This window comes from Rhinatrema bivittatum, chromosome 3 (assembly GCF_901001135.1).
Source record: "Rhinatrema bivittatum chromosome 3, aRhiBiv1.1, whole genome shotgun sequence".
In the NCBI taxonomy this organism is placed as follows: Eukaryota; Metazoa; Chordata; class Amphibia; order Gymnophiona; family Rhinatrematidae; genus Rhinatrema; species Rhinatrema bivittatum.
The window spans coordinates 109,989,873-110,010,090 of NC_042617.1; the positions used below are offsets into that span (position 1 = coordinate 109,989,873).

General features: G+C 44.3%; 1 protein-coding gene across 1 annotated transcript in view; it reads left to right on the forward strand.

The window, feature by feature from the left end:
- The window catches only part of PCSK2 (proprotein convertase subtilisin/kexin type 2), a 449,073-nt gene that overhangs the window by 346,311 nt on the left and 82,544 nt on the right, over nucleotides 1–20,218 (forward strand). The window contains exons 6-7 of the mRNA XM_029593578.1: nucleotides 9,923–9,999; nucleotides 18,632–18,720. Of these exons, the coding sequence (XP_029449438.1) occupies nucleotides 9,923–9,999; nucleotides 18,632–18,720 (166 nt within the window). The remainder of the gene's footprint in view (nucleotides 1–9,922; nucleotides 10,000–18,631; nucleotides 18,721–20,218) is intronic.

The following is a 20,218-nucleotide window of genomic DNA, read 5'->3' on the forward strand; positions in this document are numbered from 1 at the left end:
CCCCCCTGTCTGTGAAGCCAGCCTCTCACTAGTAATGCAGGGAGGGAGCTGTCTCAGACTTCACCATCCTCCCCCCCCCCCTCACCCACACACCATTCACTAGCTGGGACATGGGGGAAGTCAGGAGTGAGGGTCAGGCAGCTCCCCCCTGTCTGCAAAGCCAGCCTCTCACTAGTAATGCAGGGAGGGAGCTGTCTCAGACTTCACCATCCTCCCCCCCCCCCCTCACCCACACACCATTCACTAGCTGGGACATGGGGGAAGTCAGGAGTGAGGGTCAGGCAGCTCCCCCCTGTCTGTGAAGCCATCCTCTCACTAGTAATGCAGGGAGGGAGCTGTCTCAGACTTCACCATCCACCCCCCCCCCCTCACCCACACACCATTCACTAGCTGGGACATGGGGGAAGTCAGGAGTGAGGGACAGGCAGCTCCCCCCTGTCTGTGAAGCCAGCTTCTCACTAGTAATGCAGGGAGGGAGCTGTCTCAGACTTCACCATCCTCCCCCCCCCCTCACCCACACACCATTCACTAGCTGGGACATGGGGGAAGTCAGGAGTTAGGGTCAGGCAGCTCCCCCCCTGTCTGTGAAGCCAGCCTCTCACTAGTAATGCAGGGAGGGAGCTGTCTCAGACTTCACCATCCTCCCCCCCCCCTCACCCACACACCATTCACTAGCTGGGACATGGGGGAAGTCAGGAGTGAGGGACAGGCAGCTCCCCCCTGTCTGTGAAGCCAGCCTCTCACTAGTAATGCAGGGAGGGAGCTGTCTCAGACTTCACCATCCACCCCCCCCCCCCTCACCCACACACCATTCACTAGCTGGGACATGGGGGAAGTCAGGAGTGAGGGTCAGGCAGCTCCCCCCTGTCTGTGAAGCCAGCCTCTCACTAGTAATGCAGGGAGGGAGCTGTCTCAGACTTCACCATCCTCCCCCCCCCCTCACCCACACACCATTCACTAGCTGGGACATGGGGGAAGTCAGGAGTGAGGGTCAGGCAGCTCCCCCCTGTCTGTGAAGCCAGCCTCTCACTAGTAATGCAGGGAGGGAGCTGTCTCAGAATTCACCATCCTCCCCCCCCCCCCTCACCCACACACCATTCACTAGCTGGGACATGGGGGAAGTCAGGGGTGAGGGTCAGGCAGCTCCCCCCTGTCTGCGAAGCCAGCCTCTCACTAGTAATGCAGGGAGGGAGCTGTCTCAGACTTCACCATCCTCCCCCCCCCCCCCTCACCCACACACCATTCACTAGCTGGGACATGGGGGAAGTCAGGAGTGAGGGTCAGGCAGCTCCCCCCTGTCTGTGAAGCCAGCCTCTCACTAGTAATGCAGGGAGGGAGCTGTCTCAGACTTCACCATCCTCCCCCCCCCCCCCCCTCACCCACACACCATTCACTAGCTGGGACATGGGGGAAGTCAGAAGTGAGGGTCAGGCAGCTCCCCCCTGTCTGTGAAGCCAGCCTCTCACTAGTAATGCAGGGAGGGAGCTGTCTCAGACTTCACCATCCTCCCCCCCCCCCCCCTCACCCACACACCATTCACTAGCTGGGACATGGGGGAAGTCAGGAGTGAGGGTCAGGCAGCTCCCCCCTGTCTGTGAAGCCAGCCTCTCACTAGTAATGCAGGGAGGGAGCTGTCTCAGACTGGTATCAGGGTTAGGGCACTGTGTGCAGGAAGATCACAACACTCCTGGTATTAATAGGGATAGGGCACTGTAAGAGATGACTGTAGTAGATTGAATAAAGATCTGATGTTTCTGCTCTCCTCACACCAAACAAAAACAACACACAAGCAGAGAAGCCCTTCTTACAAAGCTGAGCTAGTGAGTTAAGTAGGAGGAAAAGTAAACATACTGGTGCCAGTGTGGCTTCTTAAAAAATACACTTACCAACAATCAATTACATATATTTGAACTGTGTACAGTTCCAGCCAGGACCACCTTTCTAAAATGCACAGTGATTGGCAAATTCAACATGCACTAGCATTTCAGGTGCCTGCTAACAAAAATAATAAACAAACAAGTTCTAGTCACGTGAGTGCTGATCATTACATTACTTTTTTTGTCAAGCTTCCAACTGTTTCCATTTCACATCCCCCCAACCATATTGGTAACATCAATAGATAAGAGCACAGCCAGCCAATAGGAATACATACATACATATTCATTCCTAAGTGACCTTTACTGACCTGGGAAGTGTGAACACTTTGTTTCATTTTCTGTTGGTGTTCGTTAGTTTCCAGTTCCATTTCCCATCCCCCCAACCATCACCTCAGTGGTAACCTTGGTAATATCAATAGATAAGAGGGCAGCCAGCCAATAGGAACACATATTCATTCCTAACTGACCTTCAGTGACCTGGAAAGTGTTTATTTGTATCATTTTCAGTTAGTGCGCACTAAATCGAGTTAGTGCGCACTAACGGGGAGTTAGTGCGCACTAACTCGAGTTAGTGTGCACTAACACGATTTAACGATTTTTAACGATAAATCGTTAGAATTTCTATTGTATCGTGTTCTATAACGATTTAAGACGATATAAACATTATCGGACGATAATTTTAATCGTTGAAAAACGATTCACATCCCTAGAAAAGACTGCTTGTTAGGCTATAGCATACAACTAATGCTGATTCTGTGCAAGCACATAGGAAAATTGCATCATTGTGTTCCCTGGGTGTGAGAAATTCTTCCCACATTTAATGTGTGCCAGTCAAATGTTGCTCAGACATCGGGCATATACCAGCAGAATGTTGATCCAACATCTGTTGTGTGCCAGCCAAACACTGGCACATAGCTGCAGCTTTATGCTCATGCTCCTTATGCATGTCATGTAATTCAGCTTCATGGTGAGCCTGCTGCTTTGAGTGGTCACAAAAGAGCTTAACAGTTACTGTTGTTGCACTGTATGAGCTTTCACAAGTTCACTGCATCTCCTTTCTAGAACAAACAACTGCTGCATATTCCACTCTAGCATTGATTGCTTCACATGAACCTACCTAGCAGGCTGTCTGTTTGTTTTTTTGGATTGACTAAGGTGAAACAGGAAGAGAGGGTGCAGATTGGGGCAAAGAGGAAGATTGTCTCTCACTTCAGCTTCTCATCTAGTGACCGTGTTTGAGCTTTCCTTCCTTAGACCTTTATCTATAACCCCCTCACTCATTGTCAGCAGACTGAAGAGAAGTAAGTGCTGTGCAGGGAATATGTGTCACACAGAAGATGAGGGATGCATGGAGAATGAAGGAAGTTATTGGAAAATAAAAAGAATCACAACATCACCCAGGTTTTTCAGGTCTCTTCCAGCTAAATAGTACTAGCATCATGTTCACTGGCCTACTCATCACTGTGATCTAAATATAAAGACACTTTTTGTACAGATCCTACGCTCATAATATTTTTAAGTATTCTATCAATGAGTGTTTACCAAACACAATTTGGGCCAGATTTTAAAAGCCCTATGTGCGTATATCCAGAGGAGGGGGGTTATGCGAGCCGGGCCTATTTTAAAAAGGCCTGGCAATGCGCATAAAGCCCCGGGATGCATGTGAGTCCCGGGGCTTGCAAAAAGGGGCGGTCCAGGGGTGGGGCATGGGCAGGATGGGGCGGTCCGGGGGCGGGGCCAGAGGCCTCCGACACAGCGGCCATTGCAACTGTGTCGAAGGATTGCGTGCCAGCAGGCTGCCGGCACGCGCAACTTGTGCCTGCCCGGAGGCAGGTGCAAAAGGTATGATAAATCTTTTGGGGGGGGGGTTAGAGTAGGGCTGGGGGGGGAAGGTTAGGGGAAGAGGTGGGAAGGTTAGGCTAGGGGGAAGGGAACAGGGGAAGCCAGCGCGGCTCGGTGCGTGCAAGGTGCACAATTCTGCACCCTCTTGTGCGCGCCAACCCCTGATTTTATAACTTGCGCGCGCCTGCGTGCTCAAGTTATAAAATCAAGTGTATATGTTCGTGAGCCAGGTAGCGCGCTCACATGTATGCCCGCGCACACCCTTTTAAAATCTACCCCTTTGTGTTTATAATATTCATGGATTTATTATGGCTGACAGTTGGAATATGTGCTTGGCAGTGTGGACAGCACTGCCCTTATGAGCGGGTGAGCCCAGGTGGAGGGGATTCCACCACCATTCAAAATCTCAGCCGCAGTATGAGGCCCAAAAAAACAAACCACCCCTTCCATACATATAGCCCTAATGCTCCGCTTGAACCTAGCCGCCCGCGAAATGATTGCGGGTCCCGGTGTGCTCTCCCCAAACTCGGCCTAGCTGCAAACTATGAAAAGAAAGCCCCTGGAAATCCCGAGAGAACCCACCCTGCACTGACCAGTCCGCTTTCCTCGTCAAACTGATGCCGGTAAGCTGAGGAAAGCCGTGAAACAACCGCTGGGTAAGGGGAGAAGAACAGGGTCAACCTGAACTGCTGCCAATGATGCCCGCCGCTTCGAAAAGGGGGTGATCCTGCTGGTTGGGAGATTTTAAATCCCGGCAGGCATCCAATGGCAGCCTCTGTCCCCTTCCTCTCACTTTACCTTCATTGACTTACCTTTTCCGCCCCCCTCCCTGCTAATCTCCCACCCCTCCCCTGCTACTCTGTTCCTTCTTGCCTAATCTTCTTCCTGCCCTGTCCAATCCCTGTCTCCTCACCTTTCTCCCTCTCCCCCCTCCCACTAGCTAGCCTGCCATCATCTGTTCCTCACCTATTGTGCCTGCCCACGGACATTTGTCCATTTTCGCTCAGAGGACTATCTGAGCAGATTTGATGGGTTATTTGGTCTTTTTCTGCCATCAACTATTATGTTATGTTATTAAGTTACAAACTAGTGGGCTACCAACCTCAGCATGGAGATATAGAAAGCCACATTCAGTCACTGGCCAGATTTTAAAGTTAACCTGTTAACTTTGGAGGGCTATCCAGTGGTGCAGTTGCATTACTGAATACAGATATCTATCTTAAAGTTAGTTGGATACGTTTATCCAGCTAACCTTAAATTAGATCTACAGCATGATCAGTGTTAGCTGGATATTTTATCCAGCTAACTCTGAATATCAGATTTGGCCACATAACTTATCTGGATAATCTAACTCCTCCCAGAAACACCCCCTGAATGCCCTTACATTATCTGGCTAAAGTTTAGATGGATGAGTGTCCCAAATATTTAAAAGTCGGCATTTAGACAGAGAACTTGTGAGTTATCTGGATAAATGTTTCTTAACGAGGACCTCTGTGGTCTTAACTACTACATATTGGTTCATCTGATTGTCCAGGAATCCTTATAGGTTTAGTTTTAAGAAGTGCTTAATTAGTCCCAGCAACATTGTATCTCTACATTTTCTTGTACACATTTTGTCTTTTCCTTATATCTCTGACAATTCTGCTTCTAAAATTGAGATAACATATGTGGTAGAAGGCTTTGATACTGTTTAACACTATTAACATTATAATGCTGGTATTTCACCCATTAATTCCTTAGAACTGGGGATAATGAGTGTTTCAAAGAATATACACATAAGGCAATGTAGATATTGAAGTAGAAGAGGACGTTTTTTACTTCTTGTCATTAAATTGTGCTGATATCACAAGCAGAGCATGCATACTTTAATTTTACTGCTCTTTTCTATATGACACCAATTTTTGCATGTCTGAAAAGGAATAATCAGACTCATTCATAGGGAAATGAGAAAGCTGATGTATTCCACATTTTGGAGCAGAGCAAGACCTCCATTTTCAATTTTTATTTTTTTTCTGGGAATTTCAATGTTATAACAAAAAAAAAAAAAAACCCTGAGCTTTTTCACTGATTTTTCGCATGTGTGTTACAACAAAGTAATTTTTCCACTGATTTTTTTAACAATGAAATTCAAGGAAAAATAAAATAAAAACTGAAAACAAATGTTCCAATTCATTATACACTCATTATTGCTCTATTCCCCCCTATTTAGTCTCCTAAGCAGCCTCTGTTCCATCTTTGAACACTACGAGGCAAATATTCAATAGGCCGTTTAGTGGACAGGTTACCTGGCTAAAGTTATCTGGATAACATGTCATATATATTCAGCAGGATAAACATCCTGCTGAATATACCATCTTAAAATTATCCAGCTACCTTTAGCAAGATAAAAAAAAACAAACCTAATCAGCTATGTTTGAATATAGCTGGATAGATTTTTAGTTATCTAACTGTTACGGTCCCGGGCTGTGCCCCGGGACCTTCACTCACCACGTGGCCTGGTCCAGCCACTGGAACTCCTCCTCTTCGGCCACCCAGGCCTGAAACGCAGCCTACCACGGCATTCTCCCTGCGAGGGAGACGCCAACAAAGATCTGCAGCTGGCCCCGCCCCCTAGGCACTCGCGCACACCAGGGCTTCTGATTTAAAGGGGCCAACGCGGGAAACTTAGGGACAGCCTCCCAGTGACGTCAGATGCTACCGGGTTATTTAAACCCGGCATTCACAGCTATGCCTCGCCTTGCAACGAGGTTCCCTCTCTTCAGAGAGCTTCCAGTTACTGTTCCCTTCTCCAGGTTCCTGACTTTGTACTTCTGACTTCTGGCTTCTGACCCAGCTTTGTCCATCGACTCTGATTCCAGCTTCCGCCCCTGGTTTTGGCTTCGGACTTCTGACTTCTGGCTTCTGACCCGGCTTCATTCTTGGACTCTGACTTCAGCTTCTTCCGCCTCCACAGGTATCTGGTTCTTGCAGGGGAGCCGCGGGCTTCCGAGGGTGAAGACTCTTCTAGCCTCCTGGGTCCTGCTGTCCTCATTTTCCATCTCTTCTGCTGCTTCCTGGATCCTTGGTCACATAGGGTCCCACCTAAGTCCAAGAGGTCCGGGTCCCTACGGGCTCCTCCTGGGGGGACCTCGAACTTCCAGTGGTAAAGCCTTCTTCGGAGCCTCTCTTCAGCACCGGCTCCTGGCTGCGACGCTCACTGTGGGCCCCCACAGTGCAACACCTGCAGTCTCAGCTGGCCCAAGGGTCCACGATCCTAACACCAGCCTTGTGTGGCCAGACAACTTGCTACTTACCCCAATATCTTTAAAAGATATCAGGCTGAGAAGCACTATCAGTACCGAAAGAAATGGAAATACATAAATGGGCCAGCAGCTGAATCCTCTCACTCACCCCTAAAATAACTTATATATGCCCTATCCGGCCGTGTGCAGCTCACCTCTAGAAATGGCCAAATTTAGAAAGACCCCCCTCCTGGTGATTTAGAAGATTCTGTAGCAGCCTAAATTCCTCCTTCCTTCCCACCCACTTGCAGGATTTAAAACATTGTGGTGACCTCCCCTTTTCCCCCAACCCTCTCCATCCCTCCCCAATACCTTTCTGGCCATTGCTGGGAGCAAGGGACCCTCTGTCCCGTTCCAGGCGCCTCCATTGCTGCTGAAAGAGAGATTGCACTGGAAGCGTAAGCTTAATTTAACATTTACACTTCCAATATAGTTATGCAGCAAGAGACATTTCCTTAAACGTTTTAAGGTTTAAATAAACTCTGCTCTGTATGTTCTTAAGCATTCTCTTTCTGCAAGTTTGAAACCCCAATTGTATACCCCGCACTTCTGAAACGTCTGCATTTATGTTGCCTTGTTGCAGGTAAGTTAAAGCCAGCTCCTGTTACCTAGGGTGGCAGTGAGGGAGGACAGTAAGTGCAGCATTCAGATCCCAAGGGTGTACTTGAGCCAAGTTCCATTAGGAACTGATCTGCACCCCTCACCTGATGATCTGTCACTTCAGTAAGCAGCATACCCAGCTAGAAGAAGAGTTAATACAGAGCAGAAATACCTAGGGGTTGATGCAATATTAAATGCGGAAACTGGGCGCTGACTTTTCAGCGCCCGCTTTCTTAATGTACGCATGTATTTTTCTGCTTTTCTGTACTTTTTTTTTGCAATGCGCTCAGCTATTAACGCCTGCTCCAGGCAGGCGTTAATAGCTGAGCGATAAATGTGCGTGTGAGACGCACATTTATTTTTTTTTGCATTTGGAGTGAATGAGTAATAGCCTCATTCACGTGCATTTGCATGTGATGAGCGCTATCTCATTCACTCCGCGTCAGACGCGTGTTAAATAATCCCCTATTGCATTAAGGGGTGGATTAGCGCCTATTTAACCTGCGTCTGACTGCGGGTTATACAGTGCGCTCGGCTGAGCGCACTTTATTGCATCGGCCCCCTAGCTAATTGTTGAAGAAGGCTCATCTCTCAACTCTGGGCCTTTCCTGTCAATGATAAGAGAAGGCTCAGACAGTGCTAAAAGATACTGCCAATTCAAAATTAAAAAGTTTCTTTAGAACAGTTTTAAAATTGACTTCATTATTTTAATATAGTGCAACAGAGGAATTATTCATATAAGAGTATCATAATTTCTTTATTACTGTCAAGGTGACTGTAAACTAATTTCTGTGAGTAATTAAGTAGAAAAGAGAAGATTTAACTTGTTTTACAATAGGAGCAAGAAAATTAGAATCACTTTAGTTAATTATGTTGCCTGTAACAAGTCTCCATTGGAATATCATCAATCAAAGTATGATGAATTGCAGGTATCACTGACATTGAGCAGGGATCTCTTCATGTAGAGCTGTGATTTTGCCAAAGGTGTCCTGATAGCAGTGTTTCCCATGATATCTGAAGTTATGCAATTTACAGACATCCATGATTGTGTTTTAGACAAATACATTTGGCTAGTACAAATTGAAAAGATTTGCAGGGATATAACTAAATATAGCAATCTAGTTCATTAAGTTAATATAAGGTATGCAATGCAGTGTATTAAGCAACATATAAAGATTTTTCATTTGCTCAAAAGAAGTACTCCAGTTTGAAAATGGTGAAAACAAAGAGGGACTATTACAGTGCTATAGTGATATAGTACTATAGTGTTACAGCGATATTGTGTTACAATGTTATAGTGCTACAGTGTTACTGTGGTACAGTGATACAGTTGGTATGTTGCCTCAAAGATTCTGATTCAGTCAGAGAATGTTCTTTGGAATCTGTATAAAGCATCACAATGTGACAGAAGTGTATTTATTGTATGGTGGTAATTGAGCTCTGAATGAAGGGCAGGACAAACACGATGTGAGATTTACGAATCCAGTGGAAATGTCTATATCTTTGAAATGTAGCAGTGCGTGACACATATACAAGAAAAAAGAAATGGAACAATGTAACTTCTGGTATGGTTTCAACTATATTTATGTGCATAATATTTAAAACAGTTTGGATAGTTTGGTAAATATAGAAACATAGAAATGACAGCAGAAAAAGACCAAATGGCCCATCCAGTCACCCAGCAAGCTCCCACACTTATATTCCCATACTTATCTGTTTCACCGACCACCAAGCTCAGGGCCCTTGTTGGTAACTGATTTGAATTTCCTGCCACCCCCTGCTGTTGATGCAGAGAGTAATGCATTCAAAGTGAAGTATCAGGCTTAATTGGTTTAGGGTAGTAACCGCCACAATAAGCATGCTACCCCCACGCTTATTTGTTTACCCAGATTGTGTAGTTCAGTCCTTGTTGGTTGTTGTCTGAATGCAAATCCTCTTTTCCACATTTCCCCTTGCCATTGATACAAGAGAGCAATGTTGCAGTTGCATTAACCATGTTAAGGCTTTTGAGTAAGGGTAGTAATCACCAGGTAGTAGCCATCACCATTTCAACAAGCCACCCCCTTGGCTCTTCTCTTCATTCCCATCCTCTATCCTTTATGGATCCACAGTATCCATAAAGGCTAGAGGATTATCCCATGCCCCTTTGAATTCCTTCACAGTTTTAGTTTTCACTACTTCCTCCAGAAATGGTTACTAAGCAAGCATTTTCCTGTGATCTAATTGCTATAAAGTACAGAAATCACTGCTATGGTAAGAGTTGTGTTCATGTTTGTGTTTTTATTTTATTTTTTTCTAAAGAAAAAAATTATTTTGTTTCAGAATGCAGAAGCAAGTTATGACTTCAGCAGCAATGATCCTTATCCATATCCCCGATACACGGATGACTGGTTTAACAGGTATTTATTTATTTATTTGCAAAATTTTTATATACCGTTGCACAGAAACAAGTTCTATCTCTACAGTTTTCAAAATACATCTCAAAATTGAGTTAGTCAGGAAGAATAAAAGTCCATCATAAAATAATCAAAAAATAAATTACATGCATTTAATAAGAAACTAATAAATAGAGACTAAAAATAACGTTAAAATGAGATAAAAACAGAATAAAAGAAAATATAAAAACATGGCTGTTATCTTAAGTGACCCTCTCAAATTTATTCCAGAGAGTTGGACCTGTGATTGATATGGCACGATCTCTGACTTCACTCAGATGTGCAGATCTTACTGTAGGTACTGACAGGAGAGCTTTGTTAGCTGACCTAAGGTCTCGCTGGGGAATGTCTAACTTTATAATTGCATTCAACCATGCAGACATTTCACCATACAATATTTTGTGTATAATGCATTTAAGCATTTTTCTGCTTTCTACATGTAACCAATGTAGATCTCGTAAGACCGGAGGTAAACCTATCAGGGGACACCCTTAAAGCTTCAGTACTGCATAGCACAATGGATATTTTTCAAATTAATTATTTGATTTTTCAGCATAGTAGCTGCTGATTCACATTTAAAAGCATACCACCTTACAATATCTGCTGTTTCTTACTTAGTGACTTCTGAGCACAATTCACAATATTCTAATCAACTAAATAACTACATGAAAAGTAATTGTTCTTCCAGTAAAATGATTTCTGAAGTAAAATGTTTGTGTGGGTGATGTTCCATATCTACAAACAAAAGAAGCATTTTTGATGCTTGCCTCCAAATTGTCATTCTAGAATTGTTTGTATTTTCACTGTACTTGAAAAACCTATATTGCCTAATGTTCCTTGCTAACTTCATTTTCAATATAGTTTAAAAATTGCTTTGTGGAGGATGGAATATTTTTTATACAAAAGCACAAGTAAAAATAAGTGCAATGAGTCAACTGCTCAGTCATTTGGAGTGGCTAGGGGCTTTTATTCTTACAATACATTTTGTGTACTTTAGCACTGCACACCAGTGCTAGTGGTGTTATTTGGAGAGTGGAGAATCTGGAGACACAGATAGCACAACAGACTTCCACAAGAAAATGACAGCTTGTGGAAAAAGAGTCTTGTGCACATTCTGTAGTCAGTGTATACTTACTACTTTTCCACCCACAAAAAGTCATAGAGAACAAAGAAAAAAAAGGCTTGTGTTCTATCTAAGGTCAGAGCAGTGGTCACTGGTCAGAGATATTAAAAAAGGATCTCTTTCTGCACTGCAAATACATCCAGAGAAAGACAGTCTCTTCGGATTGTTCTACAGTAACTATGTAACACTGAGTAGAGAGAAAATTGCAGTTTATCCTCATTGTGTGACAACTCAACTCACTTTAAGTTTCTCCTTCCTTTCCTTTTTTCTTTGGCTCTGAGAAAGAGCTTCCGAAGCTTCTGAAATCCAGCAGACAAATGACTGAGTACAAAATGGGGACTGCTCACGTTGCAGTTTATTTTCAACTTCAAATTGAAAAAATTAAGGAGCTCATTGTCAATCCATGCAGGTGCCAGCTTTCATAGATTAGCTTAAAAAATGCTTGATTATGTCTTCCTTTATATCCAACTCTTGATAAAGACCTTAATATTGTTTCTTCTCTGGCTGCTTTCTAGTTCATCTTGATGTTCTGTGACCTCTTTACTCATTTTTTCCAAACTTTTTATTTTTTTTAGTAGCAAGTAGTACTAGTCTAGTGATGTGCACAGATTTATTTTTTGTGTCGTTTTCATTTCGGGTCATCATTACCTATTTGATTTCATTTTTAAAATGGTTTGGGAGGTGGTTATTTCGGGTTTCTCTAATTTCAGAGTAAGTGCACGTTACATATTAAAGCGCACTAAGTCAAGTTAGCACGCACTAACTACATTTCTAATTTCAAAGTTAGTGCGCACTAACGGGACACGTAACTAAGGAGACAGCCAATGGAAATGAAGAACTATAGCTAATGAACCTGCTCCCCAATTGTCACTTTTTAACTTATTGGTAACATTTCTAGTTAGTATGCACTGACTATAGTAGTGTGCACTAAATCCCGTTAGTGCGCACAAAGGGGTAGATTTTAAAAGAAGTGCACGTGGTCTACTTGTGCACATGCTACCCGGCGCATATTATAAAATCCTGGGTTGGCACGCACAAGGGGGTGCACAATTGTGCACCTTGCATGAGCTGAGCCCGCTCCGAGCCATGCTGGCTTCTCCTGTTCCCTCACAGGCCGCTCCCCCACCTTTTTCCCCCTACCTTTGATGACTTCCTTTTTTTATTTCAAAACTTACTTCAGCCCTGGGGCTGAAGTAAGTTGTGCATGCCGGCCGACTGCTGGGATGCGATCTCTGACCCCACCTCTGCCCTGCCCCTGCCCCGGACTGCCCACACCTGCCCCCGCCCAGCCCCTTTTTGCAAGCCCCGAGACTTACATGCGTCCCGGGGCTTTACGCACGTCGCTGGGCCTTTTTAAAATAGGCGTAACCCTTTTAAAATCCGGCCCTAAGTCCGTTATTAGAAAACCATAGTTAGTGCACACTAGACTGGCGTGGCAGCACGTTAGGTGCTCAGCTGAAAACAAATCTGGATGCTTGGGCGCTGAGTTAGGTGCTCAGCTAGGTGCCTTTCAGGGCACTCAGGCATCCAGAAAGGAGCCTAGCTAAGCAGGAATCTGGCTGCTCAAGCACCAAGATAGGCACTCTTCTGGCCATGAATCTGGCCACTTGGGTGCCCAGAAAGGCACCTAGCTAAGCTGGCCGCTTGAGTGTCAAGACTAGTGATTACCTAGGTGCCTTTCTGGGTGCCTGATCGTCCAGATTCATGACCGACTGAGTGCCTATCTAGGTGCTCGAGAAACCAGCTCAGCTAGGTGCTCAGTTGGCCAGGATTGAGGATGCTTGGGTGCCCAGAAAGGCACATAGCTAAGCAGGAATCTGGTGCTCTCACTTAACTCATGCCCTGGTCATGGCATTAAAAAACCCGGAGTAAAAAAACCCGCACTAGCATTAGTGTGGCACTCTGCATTGCCTATGATTAACTAATTGCCTCCTTTGTATGCCTCTAGAATACATTCATACAGGAAAAATTGTGAGTCTGTATGCGCACCTGTGCACATTTTTTCCCACACAAAAAATCCTTATTACATCCCCTTATAGGTCTTGTGTGGGAAAACATGTGTTGAAACACAAACTGGAAGCAGCACAAACTGGAAGCAGCTTCAGCACACCTTTACAGTGGCTCTTAAGTCCGTAAATAGGAAAACTATAGTTAAGTGCGCACTAATGGGACTTACTAATTTCCCAAATTTTGTCATATTTTTTTTCATTTCATGGGGATCCCAAAACAAGATGAAATAGACAATTTCATTGCCATTGTCTATTTTGTTGAAAACGAATGCACATCCCTACTAGAGTCTATTTTGTTCTTCTCTAACCTTCAACTCTTTAACTTGTTTTAATTCAATAACAGCCTTTTCAACATATACTTATAACATCTTGTTCTCCGCAATCAAATCAGAGAGAACCAAATCAGCAAGAACAATATCACGGTGCTGTGTTCATTCCAGTTCCAATTTTCCTGTTGTGTCTCATGGGCCCAATACCAGTGACTCAGCCTACTTTCTGTTAATGTAAGAAAAGCTTTGCTAAAGGGGCAGCATAACTTGTTTTCGCTCCATTCTGCCCCCTGGTTTTTTGGGGGGGTTTTTCGGATTATTCTCAGACACTTTCTATTTAAAACACCAACAGCTCAGATAGGCAGAGAGTAGGCATATAATAGCATATTATTAACAGTTACTATCACTCTAGCAAATTGGGATCTGAAGAGGGCTGAGAACAAAATTACACTAAGAAAATGAGGACTGAGGCAGGTATTTTCAATCTTGTAGCAGAATGAGAAGAAAAAATAAATGTCCAGCATTAACTCCTCACTGGAAAAATAGCAGAAAGAGGGATATTTTGGGCAATGTGGTAGATTTATTGAAGTCAATATTCAAAGTGCATTCAGTGCTATTTAGCTTGATAAGCAGGACTTGTGTGGCTAAGTAGCAGCTACTGAATAAGTGCCCCATGTTCAGCGGCCACCACTTAGCCATACAAGTCGCTTGTGCGTCTAACTGCCAATATTCGGACTTAGCCACATAAGTTGTGTGGCTAAGGTAGATGTGCCATAGAGCAGGTCTAACCTTAGCCAGTTAGATTTATCCAGCTAAGCGCTAATTTATATGTGTATATTAAGAACGTAGCCGTGCTGCTGAATATACATTGTAACTTAGCCAAATAAATTCTAACTAGTTAAGGGGGTTATTTTCCAAAGGTTAATCGCATGCGATAAGCCTCTATTGCATGCAAAAAGCCCTTTTTGTGTGCGATAGCATGCAAATTAGATTGGGGCGGAGTTGGGGTGGGGAGGGGGCGGAGACATGGCAGGGAGGGGTGGAGTCGGCAGTGGCTTCGCTGCTGGCGATAATGTTACTAACATTATCGTCGGCAGTAGCACGCCGAATAGCACCACCTTTCACGGTGGTGCTATTCAGTACGAAAGCTGGCAGCTGGCACACTGCGGCCGCCGAAATCACATCGCCGTGGTGCAAAGGCTGCGGGCTTTTGCAGGCCCGCCCCCCCTTTGCGCCCCCGCCCCCACCAGTTTTGAATATTGAACCCACTGACTTTAAGCAAATTCAGGTTGCAAGCACAAAAGGGGAATGAAATGTATTGTTCCACTTCTGTAATGCTCTAATCCCATGACCTTACCACTCAACTACTCATGGCCACAGGTCCACTCCTTAATACTGCTTAATGCTTCATTTGGTAGGTTTATAGTCTCCTCCATGATAAGCCTGTGGGCCACTGCAATTCTTTTTACCTGCAAGCAGCTCTGGGCTCTCTGACAGATTGCAATGATCCACTTCTCCCCTTCTTCATCTGTCAGAAGATGTGATGACCTAATTCTTGCCATGCAGGAATGGAGCATGCTAGCCTGAAACAACTTACCGCAGGTCCTGCATGGCAAGAACCAGATCACTATATCATCTGAGCAACAAGCCCAATCAGCAGAAAAGCAACAAGGCTCCACATAGTAAGACTTTCCCTTACTTGAAGCACATATTTGGACCATTTACAGCCCTAGTATTAATTTCCTTCTTTTCAGGTGGATTCACTGTGGTGTCTGGGAGCACAGGAACCACCCTGCTCCTTGACTATTTTGTGCAGTTCTGGTCACTCCATATCAAAAAAGATATTGCACAATTAGAGAAGGAACAGAGAAGGGTGGACATAATGAAAAAGGGGATGGAATGAGTCCCCTATGAGGAAAGGCTAAAGAGGTTAGGGCTCTTCAATTTGGAGAAAAGATGGCTGAGGGGAGATATAATAGAGATTTATAAAATAATGAATGGAATAGAACAGGTAAATTTGAATCATGTTGTGCTTCCCGGCCGCGTTGGCTCCGCAGCCGGGCCTGCTTATCTGGCGCGACCCTCTGCCAGCACGGCCTCGAGCTCCTGCTCTGTCCAACCCTGACCGCGTCCTCCACGGGCGCCCCGGCTCCCTCATGGCCTTCATCATCGCAGCTCTCCTTAGCTCGGCGTCCTCCTCGGCATCGGCCCTGCCCCCCTAGCGTGTGCGCAGAGCTCATTCTAATTTAAAGACCCAAGCGCAGGAAGACTTCGGGCAGCACCTGAATCTGACATCACTCATGTGAGGTATACATACCACAGCCTGGCCCCTAGCTCGGGGCCTTGGCAATTGGGTCGTACACTTCGGTGTCTCTAGTTTGCCTTCCTGCGTTCCAGTATCTTGCTCCTGTGTCTCTTGTTCCAGTCTCTCTGTTCCAGCATCTCCTGTTCCAGCATCTCCCGTTCCAGCGTCTCCTGTGTCTCCTGTTCCAGCTTCTCCTGTGTCTCCTGTTCCAGCGTCTCCTGTTCCTTGTCTCTCCACTCCTGGTAGTACCCTTCGGACTGATTTCACGGTACTGACCTTTGCCTGTTCTCTGACTTCGCCTGCTCGCTGCCTGACCTGACCTCTGCCTGGAACCCAACTACTCTTGATTGCTGCCTGACCTGACCTCTGCCTGGAACTCCGACTACTCTTGACTGTCACCTGGAACTTGACCTTCGGCTTCACCTGACTATGCCCGGATTGACCTCTATTACTGACCCTGCTTTGGCTGACCATTGTGGACTCAGACTCTCTCTTCTGGCCTCCTGCAATCTCTGGTCTTGCCTGTCTGGAAACCGACCACGCACCCTTGTTTGTAGTGGGCACTCCCTTGAACCATCTCTCTAGGAGACCCTGCAAGGCTCACCTAAGACCAGGCGGCCCAGGTAACCAAGGGTTCAACCTGAGGGAACCCCGGGTTGCTATTGGCGAAGCTCCAGTTAGCCTCTGTCTCCTCCTGTGCTCCGCCTCCTGGTGGCAGGTGCTCTCTGGGTCCGACCGGAGGGCCATATCAATCCTGCACCAGGCCAAGGGTCCACTCCCAGTGAAACAAATCGGTTTCAAAAAGAACAAAAAACAGGGGACACGTAATGAAGTTACTAAGTAGTGCATTTAAAATAAATAGGATAAAATATGCTTTACTCAACAAATAATTAAGCACTAGAACTCATTACCAGTGGATGTGATAAAAACTGTTAGTGTAGCTGGGTTTAAAATATGTTTGAACAAGTCCATAAATGATCATTAAGATGTACTTGGTGAAATCCACTGCTTATCACTGGGATAAGCATCATGGAATCTAAGTTTTTGGGATCCTGCCAGGAACTATTGACCTGGATTGGACATTGTTGGAAACAGAATACTGGGCTTGAAGGACATTTGGTCTGACCCAGTATGAAAAATCTTATGTTCTTAAATTGTAATATAATCTCTACTGGGAGACATTGTGATTTTCAAAGAATAGGAGAAATATGATCTAATTTTTAAAATCCAGTCAGTAACCCAGCCTCTGTGTTTGATAATAACTGCAGTTATAGATGGCACAGTTACCGTAATCCTAGGAATTTGTAAACAAGGAATGAATAATCATTGCCAGATATTTTTAGTTTGCACATGGCTTAAACTGACAGATCAAGTGTAGATGGAACAAAGATTTTTGAACACAGATGATACTTGCAAAGGCATAGGCAAATGAGTGTCCCGATTAACTCCCAAACCTGTTATGTCTTTTCAGTCCAATACAAAAACTGAGATAACAAGAGAAATGGTCAATGGGTTATCTAATCCAATGGTTTGCAACTCAGTCCTCACACACCTAGCCAGTCAGGTTTTCAGGATATCCACAATGAATATGCATAAGATAGATTTTCCTGCGCTGTCTTCATTGTATGCATATATATTGTATAGTACATAAAGATATAAAAAGAAAATACAGATAAAACTGGAAAAATGTTGAAGGCACTATATAACTGTTCCCTGATGGCCACTTGATTGAAGATTATTCATATTTTGTAGAGAAGAACAAAGAGAAAAGCAAGAAATAATTAGTTTAAACTTAGATTTTTTTTACATGCATGCTGTAATTAGACAACTAGAAATGAAAACACTTCTGTACTTAGGGGTACTTTTGTAAAATCATGCATGAAAACAATAGCAAATGTGTGCTTAAGTTATATCAATTTTCAAGTGGACTTATTTGCTGTTATGTCTGTCGGTCGCAGATGGCTGTGACCGTGAGTACTCACTGTTTGTTCCACACTTCTACCCTCCCCGGGTCTGCTCGCTGAACGAGCCCGTCTGCATCGCCACGTTCCTTGGGCCTCCTTGCGGAGGCATGGACGCCATTACTTCCTGCTCCGATGTCGGGCCCTCCTAGGCGCACACGTGCCTTTGAAGCTGCTTTGGCGGGAACCTCGGGGGCGTCCCCGCTTGATGATGTCATCGGACTCTTGTATTTAAGCTCCTGCTTTACCCCCAGCAAGCCAACTTGGCAACAAGTTCCGTACGAGTCCTTGCCTGCCTCTTGTTCCTGAGACGCTGTTCTTGCTCGCTACATGGACCTTGTCTGACACCCGTTTCTTTTTAGTAATAGTTCATCTTTAGTTTCACAGTTACATTCTTATTTCATAGTATGTAATGGAAACCCATGCTCTGGAAAATGAAAAATGTAATAAACATTGGCTGTTTACAGTATTTGCAACATGTTGTTGCTCAAGTTATCATTACTGGGGCTTATTTGTACATTTGGTTTGGTTTTGTCTTGCTAAAGATGTAATATAATCATATAACCAGCTGATTGTAAATCTTACTATCTTTAACATAGATTTGGAGATAACTGCAAAGAGTAGCAGTTGCTACCCTTAAGAGAAATATGGTGGTAACTTGCAAGGCGTGGCAGATACTACCATAAGAAGCTTAATGGGCAGACTGGATGGACCATTTGGTCCTATTCTGCTGTCATTACAATGTTACTATATGTATATATAAGAACACTCTTCAAAGGACACGTTCTTCTGCTGTCTATTTAATTCCATTCAGGAGATAAAAGCAGATAAAACATAACCAAGGTATATTTATGCTGAGTAATAACTCCTATTTCACTTCCCTCAACTTCAATGAGCTTGATATGGGACTTTGCTCCTTGTTTCTGCAGTCATGGGACAAGATGTGCAGGAGAAGTATCTGCAGCTGCAAACAATAACATCTGTGGCGTGGGCGTGGCTTATAACTCAAAGGTTGCAGGTACAGTGCCTTTCTTTTGAACAGATATGATTTTTGCTGTGATTTTGCACTACATTACTTTTGTGCTACATAATACTTTCACAGATCATTGTACTACATGAAAGCGGGGAAAAGAAGATAATGCATCCTAAAGCTATACTTAAAACCATAGATACATCCTTAAATTATCTTTGCATTTCATCTGCCATTGTGTAACTTGTATGGCCTATTGCCAGTAATATTTGTCCTTCACTTACTAATGAATAAATGGTAATTGACTGCATGAAGAAAGAAGCCTAATATTAATCATAGCCCTTCCTCCCCTTTCAACTATTACATTCCCACCTATTGAATTGTATGTGGAAAGTTTGTGAATCACACAATTTTTTAAATGGGATATTTTCAGTAAAACATTATTGAATTTTCTAGTTACCACAACATGTGTTAAATTTTGAGAGAGAGAGAGGAGAGAGAGAGAGACTCTATAGAAGGGTCTTATATCAGTAAACTATTTAACCCACTGTAGGAGGGGCAACTAGTAACTCAGGACTCAGGGTGAGGTTTTGGTGGTGGCCTAGGTTTTGGGGGGCAGTTTTAAATGCACAGACAGAAGTACGAAGGGCACAGTACACATCAGTGAAGATTTGATATGATTTGGAATGAGTCAACCTAATTTGTTGCACTCTCTACCTAGCTGCATATTGCACAGCATAATGCCAAGAAAAAAGGTGTAGTTATTTCCAGCATTAAAATCCGTGATAACATGCGTTATGGTATTGGACGAAAATCTAAGCACCTCTCATTTTAATTTACTCCACCATAACTCAGTCAAAACTCCTCCCATTCGAAAAAAATGTTAAAATTTGCATATGCATCTCATGATGCATTATTTATCACAGGCATTATGGCGTTATTGTGAGTGATAAGGCCCTAACGCAATCTGATGAATGACCCCCATGGTTTGGACCAGACTGAGGAGAGGTATTACCAGGGATTCCACCCTGGTAATACCGTCCCCAGGGATGGAGACGGTGGGGGGGGGGGGGGTGGAATGGGCTGGGCGAGAATGGATAAGAGAAACAACACATGTCGATTGAATTTTCAAATCTGTGTCCATTATTTTCCAGCAATTGTTTTGCCTGCTCACATTGAAGGTGCAAAATCCACTGTTGCTTGTAGTCTACAGACTTTGTGGGCAATTTTCAAAGGGAAACTATTTCTATAGCTCTGTGAGCTATTTCAAAAATGTCCGCCCCCCACACACACACCTCAGAGGTCTTCTCTTCCTGCACTTGCCTCATTGGCTGCTACTTTTTTAATATCAATGCCTGAGCCTTCTCCTAATCCTGTGCAGCTGCCTGCTTCTGAACAGTGGTTTTGGGTTGGGAGAGGGATGACAAACACTGTGCAAAATAACACTGGCAGCAGAGGAGAGGGAGCCTGTTTCTTTTATCTCATTTTGGTGTATCTGATCACTTAGGCTGGTTAAGCAGCATGTGTGGTAACACAGCACCCGTGA